Raw genomic sequence first — 21,212 nt, 5'->3', positions numbered from 1 at the left:
TTTATATCACGTATCGATTCTAATAGATATCTATTATCTAATTTTGTGGATGTTTATTTTTATTTTCACTTTCGTACTCTACATTATCGGTATTATTATAAGACGCAGATTGTAGTGCCACTGTTGGTAGGAATTAGTATTAAGAGTTTCGTCTTAAGCACATGTTCGGTTTAATTAAGTTCAGGTATCTGAATGTTAATTCTACAGAGAAAATGAATATACTTAAGTATATTTAAAAGATACATTTCTTTTTTGTATTTATAGTAGATATTAAAAAGTTATATTTGTGAAGTAAAATATAATTATTACATACGTAAAGGTAAATAACAAAATATATTATGTTTGTATTATATACATTGAGTTTAATTTAATTCTACAAAATTCTAAGAAATTACTTTATTTTATATAATATATTCATTTGATGTTTGGAAAATACTTATTCCAGATGAAAGGACATAGAAGTGATATTAAAAATAAAAGTGTTTCTAAGTGGTACGAGGAGTTTCCTAAAGCAGAAGTACCTTATAAGCATGCAAAAACAGATTTTGAAGTGTTAAATTTAAAAGAGGAAGGAAAGAAGTATCTTAATGCAGACACTTCAGCTTTTCAATTAAAACAATCGCACTCTCGAAATTCAGAAATTATGTGGTTAAAAACTGCATTAACACGTGGTACAACTTCTGATAAAGTTGCAGCAGCAGTTGTTTTGATACAAGATAATCCAAAATATAATCTTGTGCAACTAATATCTCTTATTTCTCAAGTAAAAGCAGCTAAACACAATCAATGCAACATGATTATAACTGCTTTAAAAGATCTTTTTTTATCCGACTTACTTCATCCTAAATATAAACTCTTAAAATTTGAAGAGCAGGATTTAGATAAGATAGATAACTTGCAAACATCGGATCAAATAAATAAGATAGATGGATCTAGAAAAAAATTATTGGCACATTGGTTTTTTGAAGATCAATTGCGTGAACAGTATGAAAATTTTGTTTTGTCACTTGCAAATATTGCCTCAGATACAGTGGAAACAAATCGTGAGAAAGCAATATCTATAATGACAGATTTGTTAATTGGAAATGCTGAACAAGAACATAAATTGTTAGAATTGATTGTAAATAAAATTGGTGATCCACATTGCAAAGTAGGTTCAAAAGCTGTATTTTGTTTAAAAAAATTGTTATATGAACATTCCAATATGAAGTTTGTTGTGTTAAAAGAAGTTGAAAAGCTATTATTTAGGAAGAATGTAGGACAACGTGCACAATATTATGCAATTTGTCTCTTAACACAATTTGTATTAAAAACAGCAGATGACGAAATAGCAACTTCTCTTATAGAAGTATATTTTGCATTCTTCAAAGCATGTTTGAAAAAAGGAGAGCCAGATAGCAGAATGATGGCAGCAATCTTAACAGGAGTTAACAGAGCATATCATTTTGCAAAAATGGATTCAGTTTTATTACGTGATCATATTGACTCTGTATATAAAGTTGTGCATATTGGATCTTTTAATGTTTCATTAAATGCACTTAATCTTTTATATCATGTAAGTATAGTATTTTTGAATCTCAATGAGTTTTTTTAATCAATATTTTATTAAAATGATTTGTTAAAAAATATAAATTTTTATTGATATTCCCTCTTTTATATATAGGTTGAAAGAACAAATCAATCAAACAGGTTTTATACAGCTTTCTATAAAAAATTATTGGATCCACAAATAGGTATAGCAAAGAAACAAGCAGTTTTTTTAAATCTATTATATCGTGTACTTCAAAATGATCAGAGTTTGTTACGCTTGTATGCTTTTATAAAACGGATATTACAAATTACATTGTATTTTCCTGCAAATATGGCTTGTGCTACTTTATATTTGATATCCAAAGTTCTACAATCGCGTAAGGATTTGAAGAACTTTTTGTTACATTCTCAAAATCCCATCAAAATAGAAAATAATTTTTCTAATGCACAAGAGAATAATTCATCAAAAAATAAAGAAATTATTAATATTGATGAAAATGAGTCTATAGTTCCACCAGAAATAGATCTAAATATTATGATGAATGTTACCATCAATACTACTGAAAATTTACCAAAACAGGATATTGATGTAAAACAAGATGTTGATGCAGACATTAAAGATATTGTACAGAAACCATATGATCCATTTTGCCGTAATCCTTTATATGCAAATGCTATGAAAAGCTTATATGCTGAACTTGTATCATTGTCTAAACATTTCCATCCGAGTGTGTCTTTATTTGCAAATGCAATTATTCAAGGTAATTTTTCATTCATATATTGCTGTTAATAATAAATTAATTTTTGTTTAATAAAATATTTTATTTTTAGAAAAAGCTATTAATTATACAGGAGATTCTTTGGAAGATTTGACATTAATACGATTTTTAGACAGATATGTCTTTAAAAATCCTAAAAAATTAGAAGATAAAAAGGTACAAAAAAAAAATGATCCATTGGCACAGCGTGGTAGTTATGTACCAAAAGGTATACGTTCTCTTCCTGTTGATAGTATGGCATATCTTAATGAGGCAGAAGAGCGTATCCCAGTAGATGAATTATTCCTTTATCATTATTTAAAAAGAAAAAGCGAATCTACAAATATATACAATGATAAAGACTCTGATAGTGAAAGTGTTAATAGTGAAGAGTTCAATGAAATGTTAGATAAATTTAGTACCAATAAAGATTTGGATGATTTGGATATTGCTGCAGCTATTGGAACAATAAAAAATAAAAAAGGTAATGAAATAAAATTTATATACAATAAAATTTATTTTTATTTGCTGAAATTTAAATATTCATTATAGATGATGAAATAGATGATTTTGAAAATAGTGAATACATAGAAAATGAAGAAAATGATGTTAATAGCAATACAGAATTAGAGGATGATATTGATGAAAAAAGTGACAATAGTCTGGATGATGTAGATGATTTTGATATAACAGACATAGAAAATGAAGATCTAAGCGATATATATTTTAGTGAAGATAGTGACAATAATGATGATGATGATCTAAGTGGAACTATCTTAAATATAAAAAATAAACACATCAAGGACAATGATCCAATTAGACAACGTAAGATAAAAAAGAAAAGCAAAAAGAATTTAGACGATATATTTGTATCCGCAGAAAAATTTTCGCAAATGTTAGAAGAACAAAGTCGTACGAAAAATAAACATGGTAGTACAAATGCATTGAATACAATGGATGGTGCCACTTCTAAACAAATAGATTGGGAAACAAAAAGAAATCAGAAACTTACTAGATCTTTTGATAGAAAGAAACGAAAACGCGTCAAAATATCGAATAATAAAAACAGTAAGAAAACCAAACGATAGTAACGTAATTCTTGTATTAATTTTTTCATATTTTGTAAGCTTTTAGATTTGACCAAGTCGTTTGGTCAGGATAAAATATTTTATTTTTGTGAAGTATTGGTATGATTAAATAGATGTGTGCTTGTAAACGATAAAATACACATTTAATATTTCCTAAAATAAAAAATCTCGTTTCTGTTGTACTATTCTGTTACTTATAATTGTAATCATTTGAACATAATACATGTATTTTACTTTTTTACATAATAATACAAGCAAACAAAAAATGTATTAAAAAAAGAAATAATCACTAAGAGTAAATAAACTTGCATCATATTAGTGACAATTAAGCTTCTTTTTGCTTAATAATGTTAACTTTATATTGTAGTGCAGTAAAATAATACGCTTTATTAATGCACTGTGAATATTTTTTTTTGGTAAAATAAGTAAAATCATTCTTAATTTTAGATTGTCATATATACTAGTACATTTTTGATTCAACAATATGACTGTAACATGTTACTTACAAAGTCATAATAGATGTGCAAGTACTTTGCATTTAGCCACTTAGTATACTATTAGTAAAAAATTGCTTGACTTTGTTATTCTCCCAGTGCAACATTAATATATTTCGAAGATGGTTTACAAAACACGCAATATAATTTGTCGCTATATGCGGCAAATTCTAAAGCGTGCTGTGTACATATATTGTGAAACTAAACGCTACTCTTGGTCAGGTTTTGTAGAACTTTCTTCATCATGAGCTGGACTATGCCATGTTAAGCGTTCTTCATAAAACTTAATTACAATTTGCGGGCACTTTTCATTAGCAACACGAGCAGGTACTAAATCAGCATCATCTGTGCCTTTCCATTTCATTAAAAACATCAGTTCCCCACTTGAATCTGTTGCTCCAATAATACGCTCTGGTTCTAAATTTCTATCAAATCCTAAAATAAAAGCTTTAATATAATTTTAACCTCTTAAAACTTACTACTGGTAAAGTTAGTTTTGTTTGGTATATATGAAACTTTCAATTGTTATATATTTACCTTCTGGTTTCTTTTCTTCTGTTGCTTTTTTCTTAGCTTGTGTTGGTGTAGGTGTGCTAGAACTCTTTCTCTTTTTTTGTTCTTTTTCTTCGTGTCTTTTACCAGAAGCTGCTGCTTCTTTTTTTTTACGTTGTTCTTCAAATTGTGCTATTAAATCAGGACAATCAAGGTTTTCCTCAGGTTCCCATGTATTTTCATCATTGGAATAACCTTTCCATTTAAGAAAATATTCCACCTAAAAATTTACATTATAAACATTTTTAATCAACGTGAATCATATATTGTTCCCAAATAAGATAAGACTATGAATATAATATACAATGTACCTTTCCTTTCACAACTCTTCTATCAAGGACCTTTTCAACACTGAATTCTTCTTCAGCTTCTCCTTCCGTAGCTGACGATTCCTTTGACTTACTCATTATATCTCATGTAATACAACTAAAAAATATAAAGTAATATAATATAAAAAGTGACGTTGAATTTAAATTATAGTAGATCATACAAACAAACTATATTCTATTTTACACTTTTTATTTATTTTTTCATATAAGGTTATCACTTTTATAGTTGTTTTAGATACAAAACATTTTACAGATAAGTCTTATTCATAATATGAGTATAGTTAGGTTAGTTGCATCAGCCAAATATATTATTTACTACTTTATTTAATAATATATCTATAATATTTCAATATAATTATATAAAAATAATGTTACATTTGAAATTTTCAGCAATTTTTTAAAATAAGAAGAAAAAATGCTTATAGAATATAAATAATATATTCAAGTTTTTGTTATTTGTTATGAGATAAAGAATATAAAAATCAAATTTTTATAAATTTGATAATATTAAAATCTATTATAAATATTACAACGATTCGAAATTAATGTATATTTTGAAGAAACTAAGAAGAAAAAGTAATAAGTTAATGCAAAGAAAATGGCGGTAAAGTACCGAATGCTATATAAGAGTAATTCGTTTATACTGAAATTTAATAAAATTACTCTAAAATTCTATCTTGAAAATATATTACAACATAGACAATGTACGTCATAAATGAATTCCTTACTTCTTATTATATATTCACAAAAATCTCACTGTATATAAGTTCATAAACCGACGCGGTATCGTACTTCTGGCGCCTACGCTGTCCGGTTGCTGTTTCAGTGTTGCCGGACGGAGGGAAATTTTGGCGATTGCGCAGTTGTCTTCCGTTACTGCAGCTTGTTTCGGCATCGGTGTATCGAAAGAGGAGGGAAATTTTGCCGATCATGTAGTTATTTTTTTTACTTATAATTACTTATAATGTAATTAATTAAACTTAAAAAGATTAACCTGAATTTTCATTCATTATAAACATAAATAATTTATTCAAAGAAATTTATTTTATATTTTATGAATTAATGTAGTAATTTTTATTTATTATTGTTTTGTGAAGACTAACGCCATATGGTGTTTAAAAAAGAAAACATCAGCGTTTGGAATTTTTTATTCGTTGAGAATCATGCTTATTGATTAACATTGATGAATTAAATAAAAAAATATTTCTATAATAAATTGAAATAATTTTTTATTTATTATATATAATCGTAATAAATTTTATTTATTCGTGAATGTTCAATTTTTTTATACTTAGGAGTTCTATAAAAAATTACAGACATATATGACTACATATGACTAAGCAGCCAATCAGAGGAAGTTTTATATATAACGTAAAAATTAGTTTAAATTTCAAATCATTAAACTATTGTTTTTTTTTTTAATTTCATTATAAGTAATTATAACATTATTTGGAAATATGTTTGTATTTAGATTAATGAACATATATTGTTGTATAGTTATTGTGCATTATTTAATTAAGAATTATTTATTTTTTAAAAATACAATTAAATAATGTGGTTAAATTCGTCGTAACATTGATTACATCCATTTTTGTAATTCGTGTTACTTCAAAAATTAGTAGATATTTATTTGTTTCTTGTTACCAAGACAATTTATTTACGAATGTTGTCTTAACGATAGTAAGCTACTAAAAAGCTTTGCAATTCAAGGACATTGAGTTTGCCATGAAAGAATATTTGAATATTTGTCTTCTTTTCAAGGAAAAGGTAATCTACTCCAATTCTTACTTGACAATTTCATTTGCCTTTTATTGTTCACTATAATTAGAAATAAATCCATAGAATTTTTCCAAAAAATATATTTCAGTGACTTTTATTAAAATTATTTATTATTATTAGGAATCCAATTAACTTTTAAATTAAACAATGTTTTCATCTCTTAATGTTCTTTGTATATTATTAATAATAATGATTTGTTTTAATTATAATCCTAATTACTATCTAACAACTTCATAAAATCAATTTGTAAACAATTATTATAGGAGACATATTTTTATTGATAAATATTATATTATTATGTTTTTATATACATTACAGTAACAAAAATGTTAAAGTCAGAGTCTGTGAGTACTGTAAGTGATCGGGAAGATGATATTGATGATTTAGATGGTTCCATTGTTTGGTCCCAAGAGGATCCTCTTTCACCTAATGAAATATTAGAAATGGAACCTGGAAGTGCATTAATAAGAACTGATGTATTTTCTCTTTGTCGATTATGCGCAGGAGAAACTCCGAATCCTATATATATATATTCTGAGTTAGGAGAGTCAATGAAATTGGCCCATAAAATGAACACTTGTTTGAGTATAAAGGTATTATTAAATAACATGATTTAAAAAATTTTTTTTATATTTTTTTTATATCATAATAATCTGATAACTTGTAATAATATATTATAGGTGAGGAAAACAGATCCTCTACCTAAACAGCTTTGCATCGGATGTGTCGAGAAAATAAATTGGTGTGATGAATTTGATATTCAGTGTATCAAAGCGGAAGAAACTTTATTAGAGATTCTTAAAGAGAAGCAATCCTTTAATATTACAGAGTCAACAACAGAAAATATTTTAAATAACACTAAATCTTGCCCTCTCTGTATAGAAGGACATATGAATACTTGTCAAGATGCAATACAGAATCCAAAAGAAATCGAATTATATGATAGTGATATTGTTTTGGAAAGTAGCGATGAGGAAAAAATATTTCATGATTTCAAGGCTGATTATGAAGCAGGAAATCGATTAATTATGTTACAATGTTTAGGAAGTAAGCAGAAGTATTTGAAGTGCGGTGCATGTATGAATCTGTATCATACAAAAGAAACTTTGGATGGCCATAAATGTAAGCCAAATATACAAAATACTTCCAAGCCATATAAATGCTTTTTATGTAATGCTACATTTACTTTTGAGGAACGTTTAAATTTTCATATGCAATTTCATAAAGGTGCAAAAGCACTGTATTGTGAAATTTGCAAAATTACTTTTGGCAAAGAATTAAAATTATATTATCATTATAAGCGATATCATTGTAAGGATATGACTGTTTCATGTTTGCAATGTGGAAAATTATTTAGTAATCAAGAGGAACTTAGGATGCATGTATGCGTTGATGGTAAGAATAGACCACATGTGTGTGAAGTTTGTAACAAGGGATTTTCAGATGGATATACTTTAAAACGACATGTAGTAACACATCTACCAGAGAAACCATATAGATGTTCTCAATGTTCTAAAAGTTTTACACAAAAATCAAGATTAAATAAACATACAGCTGCACATGGTATAATTATTGAAAATAACCAAACTATATGGAAATGTGTTCGCTGTGGAGCAGCTTTCAATTGTTGCGATGATGCAGATAATCATTATAAAATACACGAGGATAAAGTAATATTAATAGAAGAATTATTAATATCCAAGATATACCATTGTGAATTCTGTAATATGCATTTTACTGATATTGAAAATTTAAAGAATCACCAGAATCAACACGTTGTGGAAAGACCTTATAGCTGCAATATATGCAAGACAATTTACAAATCATTCGCAGAAGTTGTTTTACATTGGAAAGAGCATCCACGTGTGTTTAAAGTGCTAACTGTATTCTTATGCGATATATGTAATAAAGATATGAAAGAATTATCTCTTCTTTACAAACATAAGCAAAAAAGACATCAACATGTACCGCGTATTTCTGAAACTGGCAATATGAAATATATTTGTGAACTTTGTGGATCTATATTTGATCAAAAGGAAAATATACAAAACCATGGACGAGATCAATGCTCGAAATTCCCGTGCGACATATGCGGTAGTTTACTACCGACTGCAAATTCTCTTAACGCTCATAAAAGAAGACACAGTGGTTTAAGACCGTATGTATGCAATATTTGTGGTAAGAGTTACACCCAATCTAGTCACATGTGGACACATAAAAGATTTCATATGGGAGTAAAACCTTATGCATGTGAATATTGCGATCAGAGATTTACCATAAAGCCTGACCTAGCAGATCATACAAGAAAAAAACATACAAGAGAAAGACCTTTCAAATGCGACGTTTGCAATAAAGCTTTTCTAACTGGATCTGTGTTTTACCAACACAGATTGATACACAGAGGCGATCGTCGATATAAATGTCATTATTGCGAAAAAGCTTTTACAAGAACGGAAGCTCTAAACAATCACATAAAAATTCATACTGGGGAAAAACCACATGCTTGCGATGTATGCGGCCGATGTTTTCGGCAAAAGGGCGACATGAGAAAACATCGACGTACTCAGCATAATGCCAAACAAGAAGGACAATGAAATGTAAATGTTTTAAATTTATAACAAATTATTTCACCGATTATAGTTTGTCATATTTTCAATAAACAGTGAGATCTATATTTATAAAATAAACCATTTGATTTTTTTTATATCGTTTAGATTAACATTCAATATTTTTTATTTTTAGTAACATTAGTATATATTTTGAATTAATTTATATAAAAGAACAATACATTTTAGCTAAATTTATTATGGAAATAATATTGCTACGATGACTAATTAATTTTGTAAAACGCGCGTGTCACAAATGGCAGGTGCGCAGATAGCAATTGCGTCGCAACAGTGCGGAGAACAGGTGATATTCCTAATGTCTCATGACTTTATCACTGTCACGTATTTAATCGTCATACGGACGATCATCGATATTTAGCATTTGGCTGTGACAGTAACAATTGTGTAAGAAAGCAGGCGATTTCCTTAAATTATTAAAAAATGAATAGTTCAATTATAAGATAAAATTGTGAAAAAGTGCTCCTAATTTTTTGGAGCGGATACGAGATTTACTTGTGTAAGTATATACATCTGTCAAGGATTTTTCTTTACAGACAGTACGCATATAAATAAAAGGCTATTAGTTGTTTTACTACCGATAATCGAGGGGATCTTTCTTCTATTATATTATGACAAAATATTTTCCAATAGAATATAAACGATGTGTAACCTATAAATACAGTGTTCAATGTATCTACCATGTTGAAATATTGTAAGGAAAACATTCAATATTTTGCAAAAAATGTACTATATTATTTAAATAAGTCCATATAGGAGGCATGTGCATTAAAGAGTCATTTCTAAAATCTATAATTAACATTGTAGTATATTATATTGGAACACAATTTCAATCCAAGAGTAATAATTCTATAGTATAAATTATATGTATAGAATATAAAAGATTGATACTTAAATATTATTAACTTATTTATTTTTGATTTAAAGCAGGTTTGAAAGATGGCTTTTCCACCTTTAGTGAGTTCTACACCTCCACCTTTGGATAATTTTGGTGATTCGGATGAAGATGAATTTGGAGATTTTACGGCTGGTGGAATCGATGGTATGATTACATTATAATATCAACTTGTTATGCAATTCATAGTATTTCAATCGCATATTTTTATTTAAAATTTGTGTATACATAAAATTTCTATATTATGATAATTTTTTATTGTTTTACAGGCTTATCCATTACATCAGATTCACCACATAAAATTATCACTCCTATTCAAACACCAATAATGTCTGAAAATGTTTCTCCAAAAGTAAATGGAGTTAATTATTCTCCATCATCTAACATATGCTCTAAAAATGATAGCATTCTTAAATGTAATATTCCAGATGATGTTTTAATTGTTGAGAAAGCAGAAGATATTGTGAGCAACATAGAATTACACGATAATTCAGAAAATAGTAGTATTAAAAAAAATAATTTTGATGATAATAGTATCATTCAACACGATAACTTAAATCTATGTAGTGAGAATGATTTAAAAACTACAGAAAACAATAATGATACTTACGAAATTTGTACTCAGGTCATCTTAGATAAAGTAAATTTTATTAATAAGAGTGTAGTCAGTAGCAATAATAGTAGCTTAGCGAATAGTGTGAAGACTGTGAGCGAGCATGAAGGTTCATTAAATAATTTGGAAGTCAATGATGATGTAGAACCTTTAAGCCTAGATTTAGATGACCCCACAAATACATCTGATGGATTACAACATCTAGACAGTGATTTTTATAACTATGAACAATTTAAAGATTCTGCAGATTGGAGTAGTTTTGATAATAATAAAATATTGCACAAAGAGTTATCAGTTTCACAAGCAAATTGTTTTGATCTACAGTACGAAATTGTAAGCAATTCATATAATGATACAATTGTTAATACAGTCAATGATACTCACTTAGAATGCAAGTCGATGGATGAAAGAATTAAGAAGAATGAAAGTAATAAAAGCATTGAGAAGTGTGATTCTATGCAAAATAGTAAAACATTATCCGATTCTCTTCCCTCTCAAGACAAGGATGTAAAAAATGTTGACATTTTTCCTCAATCAGACTGTGATTTAACTATTGAGGAGGATCTTAAAGAAATTGGAGGTACATTTGATAAAAATGAAGCATTAAGTAACGATATTGTATATACCTCTTTCAATTCTGGTTTGGGTATAGATAAAACTATAAGGGACAAATCAAATATAGGTTGTAAATTTGTAAATAACGATATTGGTACCTTGCCTAATCTATCATGGAGAGAAAATACAAATCTCGAATCAAATACATTTGATACACTGGATATAGTAGAAAATGTTACAAGTGGAATAGTTAATAATAAAAGTATGATTGCAATCAATGAAAATACGTTTGCTGTGAATACAAATTTAAATAATGAAGAAAATTTCATAGAGTCTGCTTTAATAGATAATAATTCGTTCGATAAAGAAGATCCTAATTTTACAGATTTCAAATCTACTGAAGATCTTGATAGAGTATCAATATCTGAATGCAGTTTAAATGTCATATCTGATAATTTATCTAATACAGTACAAATTGAGGATAACTTATCCAAGTTATCGAGCGAAACAGATTTTAGACAAAATCTCTCATCTTTTGTAAACGTATCACTGCCAACCAATAAAACATTTTCTAATCATATACAGGCAGAAAATAGCAATGTAAAAAATAATTCAGATTTGGAATGTGCCACTTATAACGATAGAACCTGCATAGAACATTTCGAAAATGATACTTTTTGCGATTATCAAGAAATGCAACAAGAAAACGCAATGCCAACACATAAAAAGAGTGATACTTTTCCAGTACTTTGTAACACAGAAAATGCAGACGATGATTTTGGTGATTTTACGAATTTTTCAAGCGTGGGAGATGAATGGACATCTAATGTAGTTAATCCCAAAGTACCTGAAACTGATGATGACTTTGGAGAATTTAATAATTTTGAATCATCAAACAGTACAGTAGAAACACAACAATTTAGTTTGAGAGAATCTATGTGTCGGATAGAAAATAAGAATGTGAGTTTAGAATTTATCAACAAAAACATCTATTAGCTTAGTATATCACTCAGAATATTAGCATTTTTATCGCATGGTTGTTTCTTTTGCATGTTATTAATCTATATTTTTATCATTTAGTAATCATGTGATTATTTCCAGGCTGCAAACAAGATAGAAGATATAGTAACAAATATGTTTTGCGTGATGCCTACGCTTCCTGAAACTGATTTAAAACCTTTAATTACGAAAACAGATAAAATCTGGCAGTGCTTGAAAAATGTAGAAGAAACTAATGCTTTAACTTATCAATGGTCTAATAGTACTAGTAATAATGTGCTTTTAAATGCACTTGGCATTGATTCGCGTAATATCGTAAGTATACGTTTTTTTTCTCATGTAAAATGTATAACTTTTAATAAACTATAAATCCTTTTTTATTTGCAGTTATTTGGGCCAAGATGGAATACAAGTGTTCCAAGGTTTGCAGCTAATCTTGGTTTTACACCTTTGGAACCGATAAAGGCTTCTGTTGATTCTCCCCCGTCTACCACGAATAAGGTGCAAGGAGTGTCTACTTCAGATGTAAGTTTAATTTACAGATAATTTAAGCAAAAAATTCATTTAAAGCACAATTAATGTTTGCAAAATCATACCAGGAAGTACCTGCTGCCCAATTTGATTGGAATAGTTCTGGGCTTGTTAATCCTTTAGATGCTAGTAAGTATACATTGTTTAAAAAAAAATTACTACAATGCATAGAGAAAAATAATCTACATGTAAAAATGCGGAAAATATGAAACGAAGATTGCTTTGGCTTTTCAAATAAAACTACTTTTCTAAGCTATGCACGCATATATAAGTGTATATAATACATCCTCTTAAATATCACAAACAATAATACAGGTGGTGGGTTATCAGCTCTTCTACCATTGGATTTATTGTGTCCGTTTGACCCTCTACTAACACCCCACTGTTCCACATATTCCGAATCCTATCATCAAACAGCTGCTTACACACGGGACTCCATATATTATTGTAAGTGGTAGTGCTAGCATTCCTTTACCCTTGCACTCTACTATTTTTACAAATGTATTTTTTATACATGCTGTCCATAAAAAAAGTTTTAATATACCTTAATAGATGATACTGTATTTATTCATCATTCATGTTAATATTCATAAGAAATATTTAATTTTATTATTGAACAGATTCGTCAGATCCAACCGTTATCTCCGAGAACAGCAATTTACAATCCATGAAAATATCAAATAAAAGTACTTTGAATCCTTTCAATAGTGGATTGAACAATAGCTTAAAATCTCAGAAACAAATACAAACGGGCAAAATGATCGAACCTCTACCAGGGCCACACATGATCGATTGGAAATTAAAAGAGGAACATGAAATAGGGGGTAAAGGAAAAAATTTTCCGCATAAAGTATTAAAAAATGCTCCGTCAATAAACAATAAATCGTTCCTAGTAAGCAGTAATGCTACAAAAAGTCAAGACTTATATTATAGAAAGTCGTCATTGTCAAGAAGAGAACATTTGCAAAATGCAGAACATGTCACTGTGGACAGGTTTGGTAGACCCATGTCTGTACACGCAGAGACAATGAAAGTTCTGAATCAACTACCAGATTTATCCTTTTTAAGTGCTAGAACTTTATTGTTTAATCGTGAGCAAAAACAAATTGTTCAAGACTTAGGTGCCATGATAAATCGGAAAATGCCTGGCTGAGTAACGTCGGTCTGAATACGAGTTTGACAAGGTAACATGAACAGAATCGAAAAAATTTGTAATAGATACTCTCAACAATCAGTATAATCAAAAAAATCTTCTGCTACCTTTCAAACCTGTGTTCAGACCAACCTCTGATCCATCTTGGCTCTTCCATGTTGGTATCATTGAAGAAGTTATGTCCTAAATGATATAACTGATGCTTCGGTAATTTACTACTTATTGGCACACAACAATGCACTTGACATTCCAAGATATGATTGTTTGTGATTATTATGAATTGTTGTTATTATAGTTATCCTTAAAAGTATTTCAATTTGTTTTACAATTGTAATTTAATATCTTGTTTCCTTAACGGATAATTGTCAAATAGTTAAGGTAAATATGTGTTTACTTTCTTTTTATGTAGGTCACATAGTCACTAAATTTCAGTATATGAAATAGTACATGAGATATTTGTTAATATTATTTCGTTTGACCATGTTCTAGTCTACACGAATTGAAAGAAGTTCCACACATAATGTATGTGTATGTGTGTGTTAAATTTTGTTAAGATATACTCATTGCAAATCTTTACCTAAGATAATACCTAAGAGTTTGACCTCTTTAAAGTATTATCATATGATTCTGTATTTACGATATTGCATGTTGCTACTTTGCAACATGTTTGTATATTAGAATATTTAAAAAGAAAAAGAAACGAGCAAAAGACAGATAGATAATTTTCCATGCAAATATATTACTTTTACACTCAAATAACACTGTTATCCCTATTCCAATATAGAATAATTATTATATTCATAAATATTCATGTCAGTTAGGGCAAAAAATACTTAAGTCAGGAAACAGTGGCTATGGTTCAATTTAATCAAGAAAGAAAGAAAGAAAAATAATGCATTCTGAAGCTACTAGCAAAGAAAAGTATTTAAAACGTGATGTATATATGATGCATATACACATAAACGCGTATTTTTATTTTTAAAGCGAGAGTGCATATTTTTCTTTGCTTCAATTATTTTAGACATGGTCTGCATACTAATTGTAAGTCAATTACTTTAGATCCAAACCAGTTTCAACTGTTAATACGTGTAATAAATCTGTCAAGTGACAATATAAAAAATTGCCCACATTTGTCCCTTGACATTTTTATTATATTTTCTCAATTTCTATAAAAAAGAAAAAAAAAAAGAAGAAACTAGGACGTGATACTTAAATATGTCATAAATAGCCTTTACATTGATTACCAAGATATTAAAATACTAAAAAATTGCTATTACTAAGTTCGTTATTTATTAATATTAATATTGTAATATATTATATATATATTTTATGTAAAATATTGTCGATAATAATAATACATAGGAAATCATTGAAAAGAAAATAGTATTATTCTTATTCAGACATTATATTGGCGTTATAATTATTTAACTCACTTTTAAGTATCATCATTTTAGGATGAGACTTAAGATATATTTAGAAGTAGTGTTATATAATTATCTAGTTACTTTGCTTGTTATTTATTATCAAATTTCGATATGTTACGTTTATTGCATGTTGTTACGTTTTATTGTTATTTTAATTTGAAATAGATACGCGCGGTAGATGGCAGTAGTGTATCTAAAAACGTAATGGCGGCATTGGGCCGCGTTGCACCTATTCGACGCATGCGTAATTAACTAGCGTGTGGTAGAAGTGACGCCATTTTATAACAAAGGATTTACGTTTCAAATTGAGGAGAGTTCGTAAAATCGTTTCTCAGTGATTTACCTGTAGCGAAATAAAATGATCTTCGCCCAATCACGTAGCAGAACTTTTGAGAAACGTTGCAAAAAGTAAGTTTACTGTATATATGGCATTGACATTTTTCATCCCACGATTATATTACGCACAACATATTGCGTGTTACATGTATACAAAAGTAGCACGAGAAAACATTGAGAACGATGAAAGTTGTGAATTATTTTGTGTAATTTGGTCTTGTAATAGCCTTGTGACAAACTAAAATAGAGACATTTTCTCAAATTTTTATTTTATACCATTTTTTTTAAAAGTTTATGATTTTATCATCGACCAAATTATACAAGCAAAAATATAATATATACAAATAAACTACATATTATTCTGGTTCTTTATGTAAGTCAATTAAAAACATGAGATCATTATATTATTATTATTATTATATCTTTTTATTTTACAGTTTTACAAATAAGAAAGATAAAAAGTATCTGTTTTCTCAAGAGTTATCAGTGATGATGAAGACAAGTGGAAGAAACTTAAGGTCTGGTAAGACCTCAACCAACAGAACATCTAATAAGATTAATAAATCTACGATAAAATCTGATACTGCAATGGCAAATAAAAAGACAGCTATGAAAACCTTAAGATCAACATCTAAAAAATCTGATTTAATCAAAATAGAGATGATAAAAGGGAAAGAAGAAAAAGAGATCGTATCAAGATCTAAAAGAAAAAGTACTACTGGAACTAGAAGTACAAAACGCATAGTTTTAAGTAGTAAGAAAAAAGCAAACATTCCAGAGGGAGTGAAGCTAAAAAATAAGACATCAAGTTTTCGACAAATGTCTCTAAAAGAATCCTTTTCAAATCAGGAGGCTTTGTCCAAACGACTTCGTCCAAGAAAAGAGTGTAGGAATTATTGCGAGGATTCTGTGTTACAGCAAACAAATATTGTATCTCAGCAGCAAAAAGATATAGAATTAGAAAATGAACCAGCAGTGAGTGATAAGTTAAAGTTGCCTGTGTATAAATCCGTGAAACTTAATGAAGAATCTTTAAGAAATATGAGTGATATATATGATTTTAAATTTGATGAGAATGACTCTAAAGAAAAATTGACAGGGAAAAGAAAAAGACGTGTCGTTAATCGTATGGGACAAAAGAGAGTAAAAAAAACTAAACGTCCTAGACAGAAAAAGGTAGCAAGAGTGGTTATAGAAAGATTGTCAAGTGATATAATATCGTTATGTACTAAAGAGAAAATCAAAGATAATAATGAACAAAAGCATGTGTTATTACCTTCTACTGATATTGTAGAGAAATCTGAAGGTGACATTGAAGATCAAAATGAATTACTGCCATGTGCTGATAATAACAAATTTGAAACTGAATTTAATAATGTGCAAAATTTAGAAGCGAATCAATCACTATCAACACAAGCTGAAGATACGAAAAAGCATCCAGAGATTACTGTATCAAAACCTACTGTAATTTCTATCGAAAACATTAATAATAATGAAATTTTGTTACTTGATACGCCATTAAAATCAAAGCCAGACAATTTTGCTCCATTTAGAAAAACTAGTATCTTTTGTAATAGAATTAAGTCACATCAAGAAAATACGATAAATGATTCTTTAATTAGTAAGTCTTTGTCACCGATTAAAAAGACATCCGTAAATTTTGATGTAGGTAGTCCTTGGAGATTATCATCGTTGAATACTTTTTCTCAAGTGAAGAATCTATTCCAAAGTACGCCACAACCTAGGACACTAGAGATATTGCAAGGTAAAATTAAACAAAGTACAAAAGATCAAGCTACAAAATGCTTGGAGACTATTAAAAAGAATGACGTATCAGAAATAATTAATGAAGATATAAACAGGCAAAAAACTTGTGAAAAATTTAGTTACGTAAACAGGAAAGTTGGACAAGCCATTAGGAAATTTGGCACAGAGATTACAAATTTAGATAATTCTGTATCAATAAGTAACAATACTGTGATTACCGAGCAGTACGAAGAAATGGCAAATAATAAAGAATTAAGAGTTTCAAATAAGGATTTGCAGAATGCAACTGGAATACAAGGATTACAGAATACTACATCAATGGATTCATCCACGTTCAACGATACAACAGAAAATAAAGAAAATGCTGCTCCTAAATCTCCTTCAAAATCTAAGAAATTTTTAAGAAACAGATTGAGAAAAGTCACTGATACAAATTCTTCTCCTTTACGTAAAAAGAGACATATAAAGGATAAGGAAAATTCAAATATACAATCACTATTAGTTAATACACAAACATTTAATCGCAGTGGTTCTTTGCCACACGGCCAAGAAGAAAAGCAGGAGCAAAGTACGGAAATTTTTGAACCCCAACCAGGACCGTCGGGCTTGCAAAAATTTAAATCTCCGAGTCAAAAACCGCTACAACAAACAAATTTAAATGCTTTCTTAAACATAACGGAAATGCCTCAGAGTACTAGAATAAATACGGCTCATGGTATTTTCGGTGATGCACAATCTACGCCTATTAGCGGTAAACCCATTAAGTCTATTAAAACGATAAACGATACAAAACATATGGGATTGGATAATGCTTTTGGATTTAACGAAGATATTGGCGATACGATCTTAGATATATCACCAATTTATTCTGATTTAACGAGTAACAATGTACAAGATAAAAATATTTTGAAAAGGAATGTAGAAGAAACGAAAAGAAAGTCGGCAGTTCCTATGAGATATTTACTAAGGGAAATAAAAAAAGATACCGTGCCAAAAGAAGCAAAGGTTAGCGAGAACAACGAAAAAGGTAAAGCAGAAGAACCTTTACCCGAGACGAAAAATAAGCTCATAGATACAGCCGCTTTTTCGGATACTTTCGATGTTTTGGGAGAAGTAAAAGAAGTAAAGAATGACTCAGTAGATATATCGTTGTTTACCGATCTCGAGCCTACTCACTTTACACAGGTTTGTATCGTTATAATATTATCATATCTTGCGCTATCTTCGAGAGATTAATATATTTACTTCGATATTTATTTAGCCTCCTACGCGTTCGTACAAGAGGAAACGTAAAGTCAGATTTAATTTCAATGAAAGCGACAGCGAGGAAGACGAAGAAAATAATATTCACGCATCAGAGAAAAAAAGAAAGAAACATGGAAAATTGAAGGAACACGAAGTACGAAGAATGGAAGAATGGGTCAAAAGTATCAATGAAACTTTCCAAGAGATCGATCATCACGAATTGGTGGTGGAATAAAGTATACAAAAGTGGGATCAATTATTATAATATCTTTATTTTCATATAATGTATAATTTCTTTATTGTCGTTTTATCGTAGGGCCCTATTTTATTTTTTTTTTATCACGCAATTTTTACAACGTATCGCGTAAGGTTTTTATAATTATTTTAGTTGTAAATGTATATGTATACATAATTTATCACACTTCATATTTTCCTAGGTCCCTCGTTGTTTATACATTACTATACTATTGTAAGATTACGTAGAAAGCTTAAAAATGATATTAATATATTTATATCTGTTGAAAGTAATCGAAATATTTTTTATTTCATACGATCGTTATACAGAATCGTATGGATCGTAAAACGTTCAGAAAAGAAATTATAAAAAATTAAAAAAAATGTAAACATTTTAATCGAAGCTTACGTATCTAGTTTCTTTCGAGGACGATGATGCATCTGCGATGCGTTACCGTCCTCGCGTTTTTTTATCGAACGAGTCGAGTCGATAATATTAACGATCGTATTTCATTGACCATCAGGTAAAGGATCCGTATGGGTAAAGAAGAAAGGAAAAACACCTAGAGTCGATAACAGCGAGCGTGGGAGTAAGAGAGAGCCAAGGACTAGCAGTTTGAAGAAATCGTCGCTAGAGGCGTTCGTGTTGCGGCGCAGAAGCGAGGGGGTGGGGAGGTCGCGAGCGATGCGCGCGCATCGAGCGAAGGGGAACATGCGCAGGAATACGGGCGAGTAAACCGTCTGGACGGTTAGTGCATGGCGGCCCGAGGCCCGTATCGATATCGTCGTATCGCGCACCACTCGAGCTGACGTCCCGGCCGGGCACGAGTGCGTGCGTGCGTGCGCGCGGTGCGCCGGATTTCTCTCTCTCTCTCTCTCTCTCTTTCTCTGTCTCTCTGTCTTCGTCCGTCCGTCCGTCTCTCTCCTTTCATCCGACCTATCTATCTATTTTTCTCTCTCTCTCCCTCTTCCTCCTTCCCTTTCCCCAGACTATTTCCCTCTCTGTCTTCTCGGTCGCGCACATCTCTTCCTCCTTACGCGTTCCTTGCGCGATTCCTTTCCTTTTATCATCGTCGTCGTCGTCGTCGTCATCCTCATCCTCCTCCTAATAACCAGCCTCCACCCTTTTTATTTTCCATCTCCCTTCCAACAGTCCCTCTTTTTCCCTCCTCCCTGCGCCTAACCTCTTCGGGAGATCGCGCGCGCGCGCGACCGTGCGACGCGATCGTGGCGCGTTTTATGCCAAAGTGCGCGACCGGCTTAACGCACACGCTCGTTCCTCCTCGCGTCACGCGAGTATCTCGTGTCCCGATCGAGTAGTGCCTCAGTCATTCCTGTAAGCCTTCTTTATCCTTCTGGAATTCGAGGACTGGGTTGCAGGACAACGAGCTGCCTGTCTAGGATAAAGAGAGAAAGAAGAGAAGAAGAAGAAGAAGAAGAAGAAGAAGTACGTCCTTCCGGTGAGTCTTCTTCCTTCCTCAAATATTTTTTATTCTCGCGTCTCTCGTGCCTACTGCATCTCTATTAAAATCGTTTCTTTCCGTTCGAATTCCTGCGAACAGGAATCGTCTTCGCGAGTTAACGCTCGAGTCGGTGAGTCGTTCGGTCTGATGTCATCGTCGTTCAATGTCAAAGGAAGTCGTTCCTATCGCGTGTCTTTCACGATCTCGCGGAACGTCACACACTTTCCAACGCATCGTAGTCGAACGTCACTCTTTGCGCACGTTACTTTTCCGTCACGAGTCGACTCAAGTACTTGCACGTTCCTTCGATATTACTCCTCTTACGAGAACTCGCTCGATCCGCGATAAGCTACGATTTTCTCGTAGAACGTCCTATAGGAAATAGATAAAAGAAATAACAAAAAAAAAAAAGGAACTAGTCTCGCGAGATATCAGGCAAGAATCTTTTTTGCTCGGAGGAACGAATCGACCATTTCCTTCGATGTAACTGATTTTTTCCTATTTTTTTTTTTTTTTTCAATTTTTTTTCTTCCTTTCTTTCGTCGTCTCTTCTCCCTTATCGAGCCGTCATCTCGTAGTCGTACGAAAGAGAGAAAAGAGAGGAGAAGTAGCGCGAACGAGACGGCTTTCCTTCTCGTTTTCATTTCCGATCGGAGAGGAGAAGGACGAGATGGTTCTGCCTCGGAGTTGGACGCGTACGAAAGAACGAGTTGGTGCTCGGCCGGCTCTGACACGCTGCCTAACGATCCGGAAAACGTTCGAGGGGACGAGAATCGATTCGTTCTTCGTGAATGCGAACACGTCGATCTCTTTCTCTCTCTCTCTCTCTCTATCTCTCTCTCT

At 30.7% G+C, this 21,212-nt stretch overlaps 5 protein-coding genes across 9 annotated transcripts; 4 read left to right on the top strand and 1 right to left on the bottom strand.

Annotated features, from left to right (window-relative positions):
- The first annotated feature begins 55 nt into the window (after positions 1-55).
- On the top strand, positions 56-3,376 carry LOC122636213 (CCAAT/enhancer-binding protein zeta). Its single transcript, XM_043827195.1, has 5 exons — positions 56-319; positions 446-1,555; positions 1,664-2,291; positions 2,362-2,772; positions 2,841-3,376. The coding sequence occupies exons 2-5, from the start codon at positions 446-448 to the stop codon at positions 3,374-3,376; spliced, it is 2,685 nt and encodes an 894-aa protein (XP_043683130.1). The 5' UTR covers positions 56-319.
- On the bottom strand, positions 3,137-5,612 carry LOC122636216 (chromobox protein homolog 1-like). The gene is made up of 4 exons (XM_043827204.1): positions 5,480-5,612; positions 4,734-4,848; positions 4,408-4,642; positions 3,137-4,305 (listed from the first exon to the last, which is right to left on the bottom strand). Exons 2-4 carry the CDS (start codon positions 4,827-4,829, stop codon positions 4,079-4,081), a joined length of 558 nt encoding a protein of 185 aa, XP_043683139.1. The 5' UTR covers positions 4,830-4,848; positions 5,480-5,612; the 3' UTR covers positions 3,137-4,078.
- An 18-nt stretch (positions 5,613-5,630) lies between these two features.
- LOC122636214 (zinc finger protein 678-like) lies at positions 5,631-9,220 on the top strand. 3 transcript variants are annotated; one of them, XM_043827197.1, is made up of 5 exons: positions 5,631-5,683; positions 6,068-6,122; positions 6,433-6,518; positions 6,849-7,123; positions 7,211-9,220. In XM_043827197.1, exons 4-5 carry the CDS (start codon positions 6,857-6,859, stop codon positions 9,122-9,124), a joined length of 2,181 nt encoding a protein of 726 aa, XP_043683132.1. In that variant the 5' UTR covers positions 5,631-5,683; positions 6,068-6,122; positions 6,433-6,518; positions 6,849-6,856; the 3' UTR covers positions 9,125-9,220. The 3 variants fall into 3 exon arrangements, with proteins under 3 accessions (XP_043683132.1, XP_043683131.1, XP_043683133.1); XM_043827196.1 differs by lacking the exons at positions 5,631-5,683; positions 6,068-6,122 and having other exon boundaries at positions 6,161-6,518; XM_043827198.1 differs by lacking the exons at positions 5,631-5,683; positions 6,068-6,122; positions 6,433-6,518 and having other exon boundaries at positions 6,550-7,123.
- A 189-nt stretch (positions 9,221-9,409) lies between these two features.
- LOC122636238 (aftiphilin) lies at positions 9,410-14,656 on the top strand. 2 transcript variants are annotated; one of them, XM_043827238.1, is made up of 8 exons: positions 9,410-9,653; positions 10,082-10,196; positions 10,319-12,177; positions 12,319-12,531; positions 12,604-12,741; positions 12,816-12,876; positions 13,063-13,194; positions 13,368-14,656. In XM_043827238.1, exons 2-8 carry the CDS (start codon positions 10,094-10,096, stop codon positions 13,898-13,900), a joined length of 3,039 nt encoding a protein of 1,012 aa, XP_043683173.1. In that variant the 5' UTR covers positions 9,410-9,653; positions 10,082-10,093; the 3' UTR covers positions 13,901-14,656. The 2 variants fall into 2 exon arrangements, with proteins under 2 accessions (XP_043683173.1, XP_043683174.1); XM_043827239.1 differs by lacking the exon at positions 13,063-13,194.
- A 909-nt stretch (positions 14,657-15,565) lies between these two features.
- On the top strand, positions 15,566-19,200 carry LOC122636266. 2 transcript variants are annotated; one of them, XM_043827296.1, is made up of 3 exons: positions 15,566-15,732; positions 16,098-18,612; positions 18,689-19,200. In XM_043827296.1, the coding sequence occupies exons 1-3, from the start codon at positions 15,683-15,685 to the stop codon at positions 18,905-18,907; spliced, it is 2,784 nt and encodes a 927-aa protein (XP_043683231.1). In that variant the 5' UTR covers positions 15,566-15,682; the 3' UTR covers positions 18,908-19,200. The 2 variants fall into 2 exon arrangements, with proteins under 2 accessions (XP_043683231.1, XP_043683232.1); XM_043827297.1 differs by lacking the exon at positions 15,566-15,732 and adding an exon at positions 15,772-16,033.
- Positions 19,201-21,212: the final 2,012 nt, after the last annotated feature.

The sequence above is a fragment of the Vespula pensylvanica genome, chromosome 21 (genome assembly GCF_014466175.1).
Source record: "Vespula pensylvanica isolate Volc-1 chromosome 21, ASM1446617v1, whole genome shotgun sequence".
Lineage (NCBI taxonomy): Eukaryota > Metazoa > Arthropoda > Insecta > Hymenoptera > Vespidae > Vespula > Vespula pensylvanica.
This window is presented reverse-complemented; position numbering and strand designations above follow the sequence as displayed.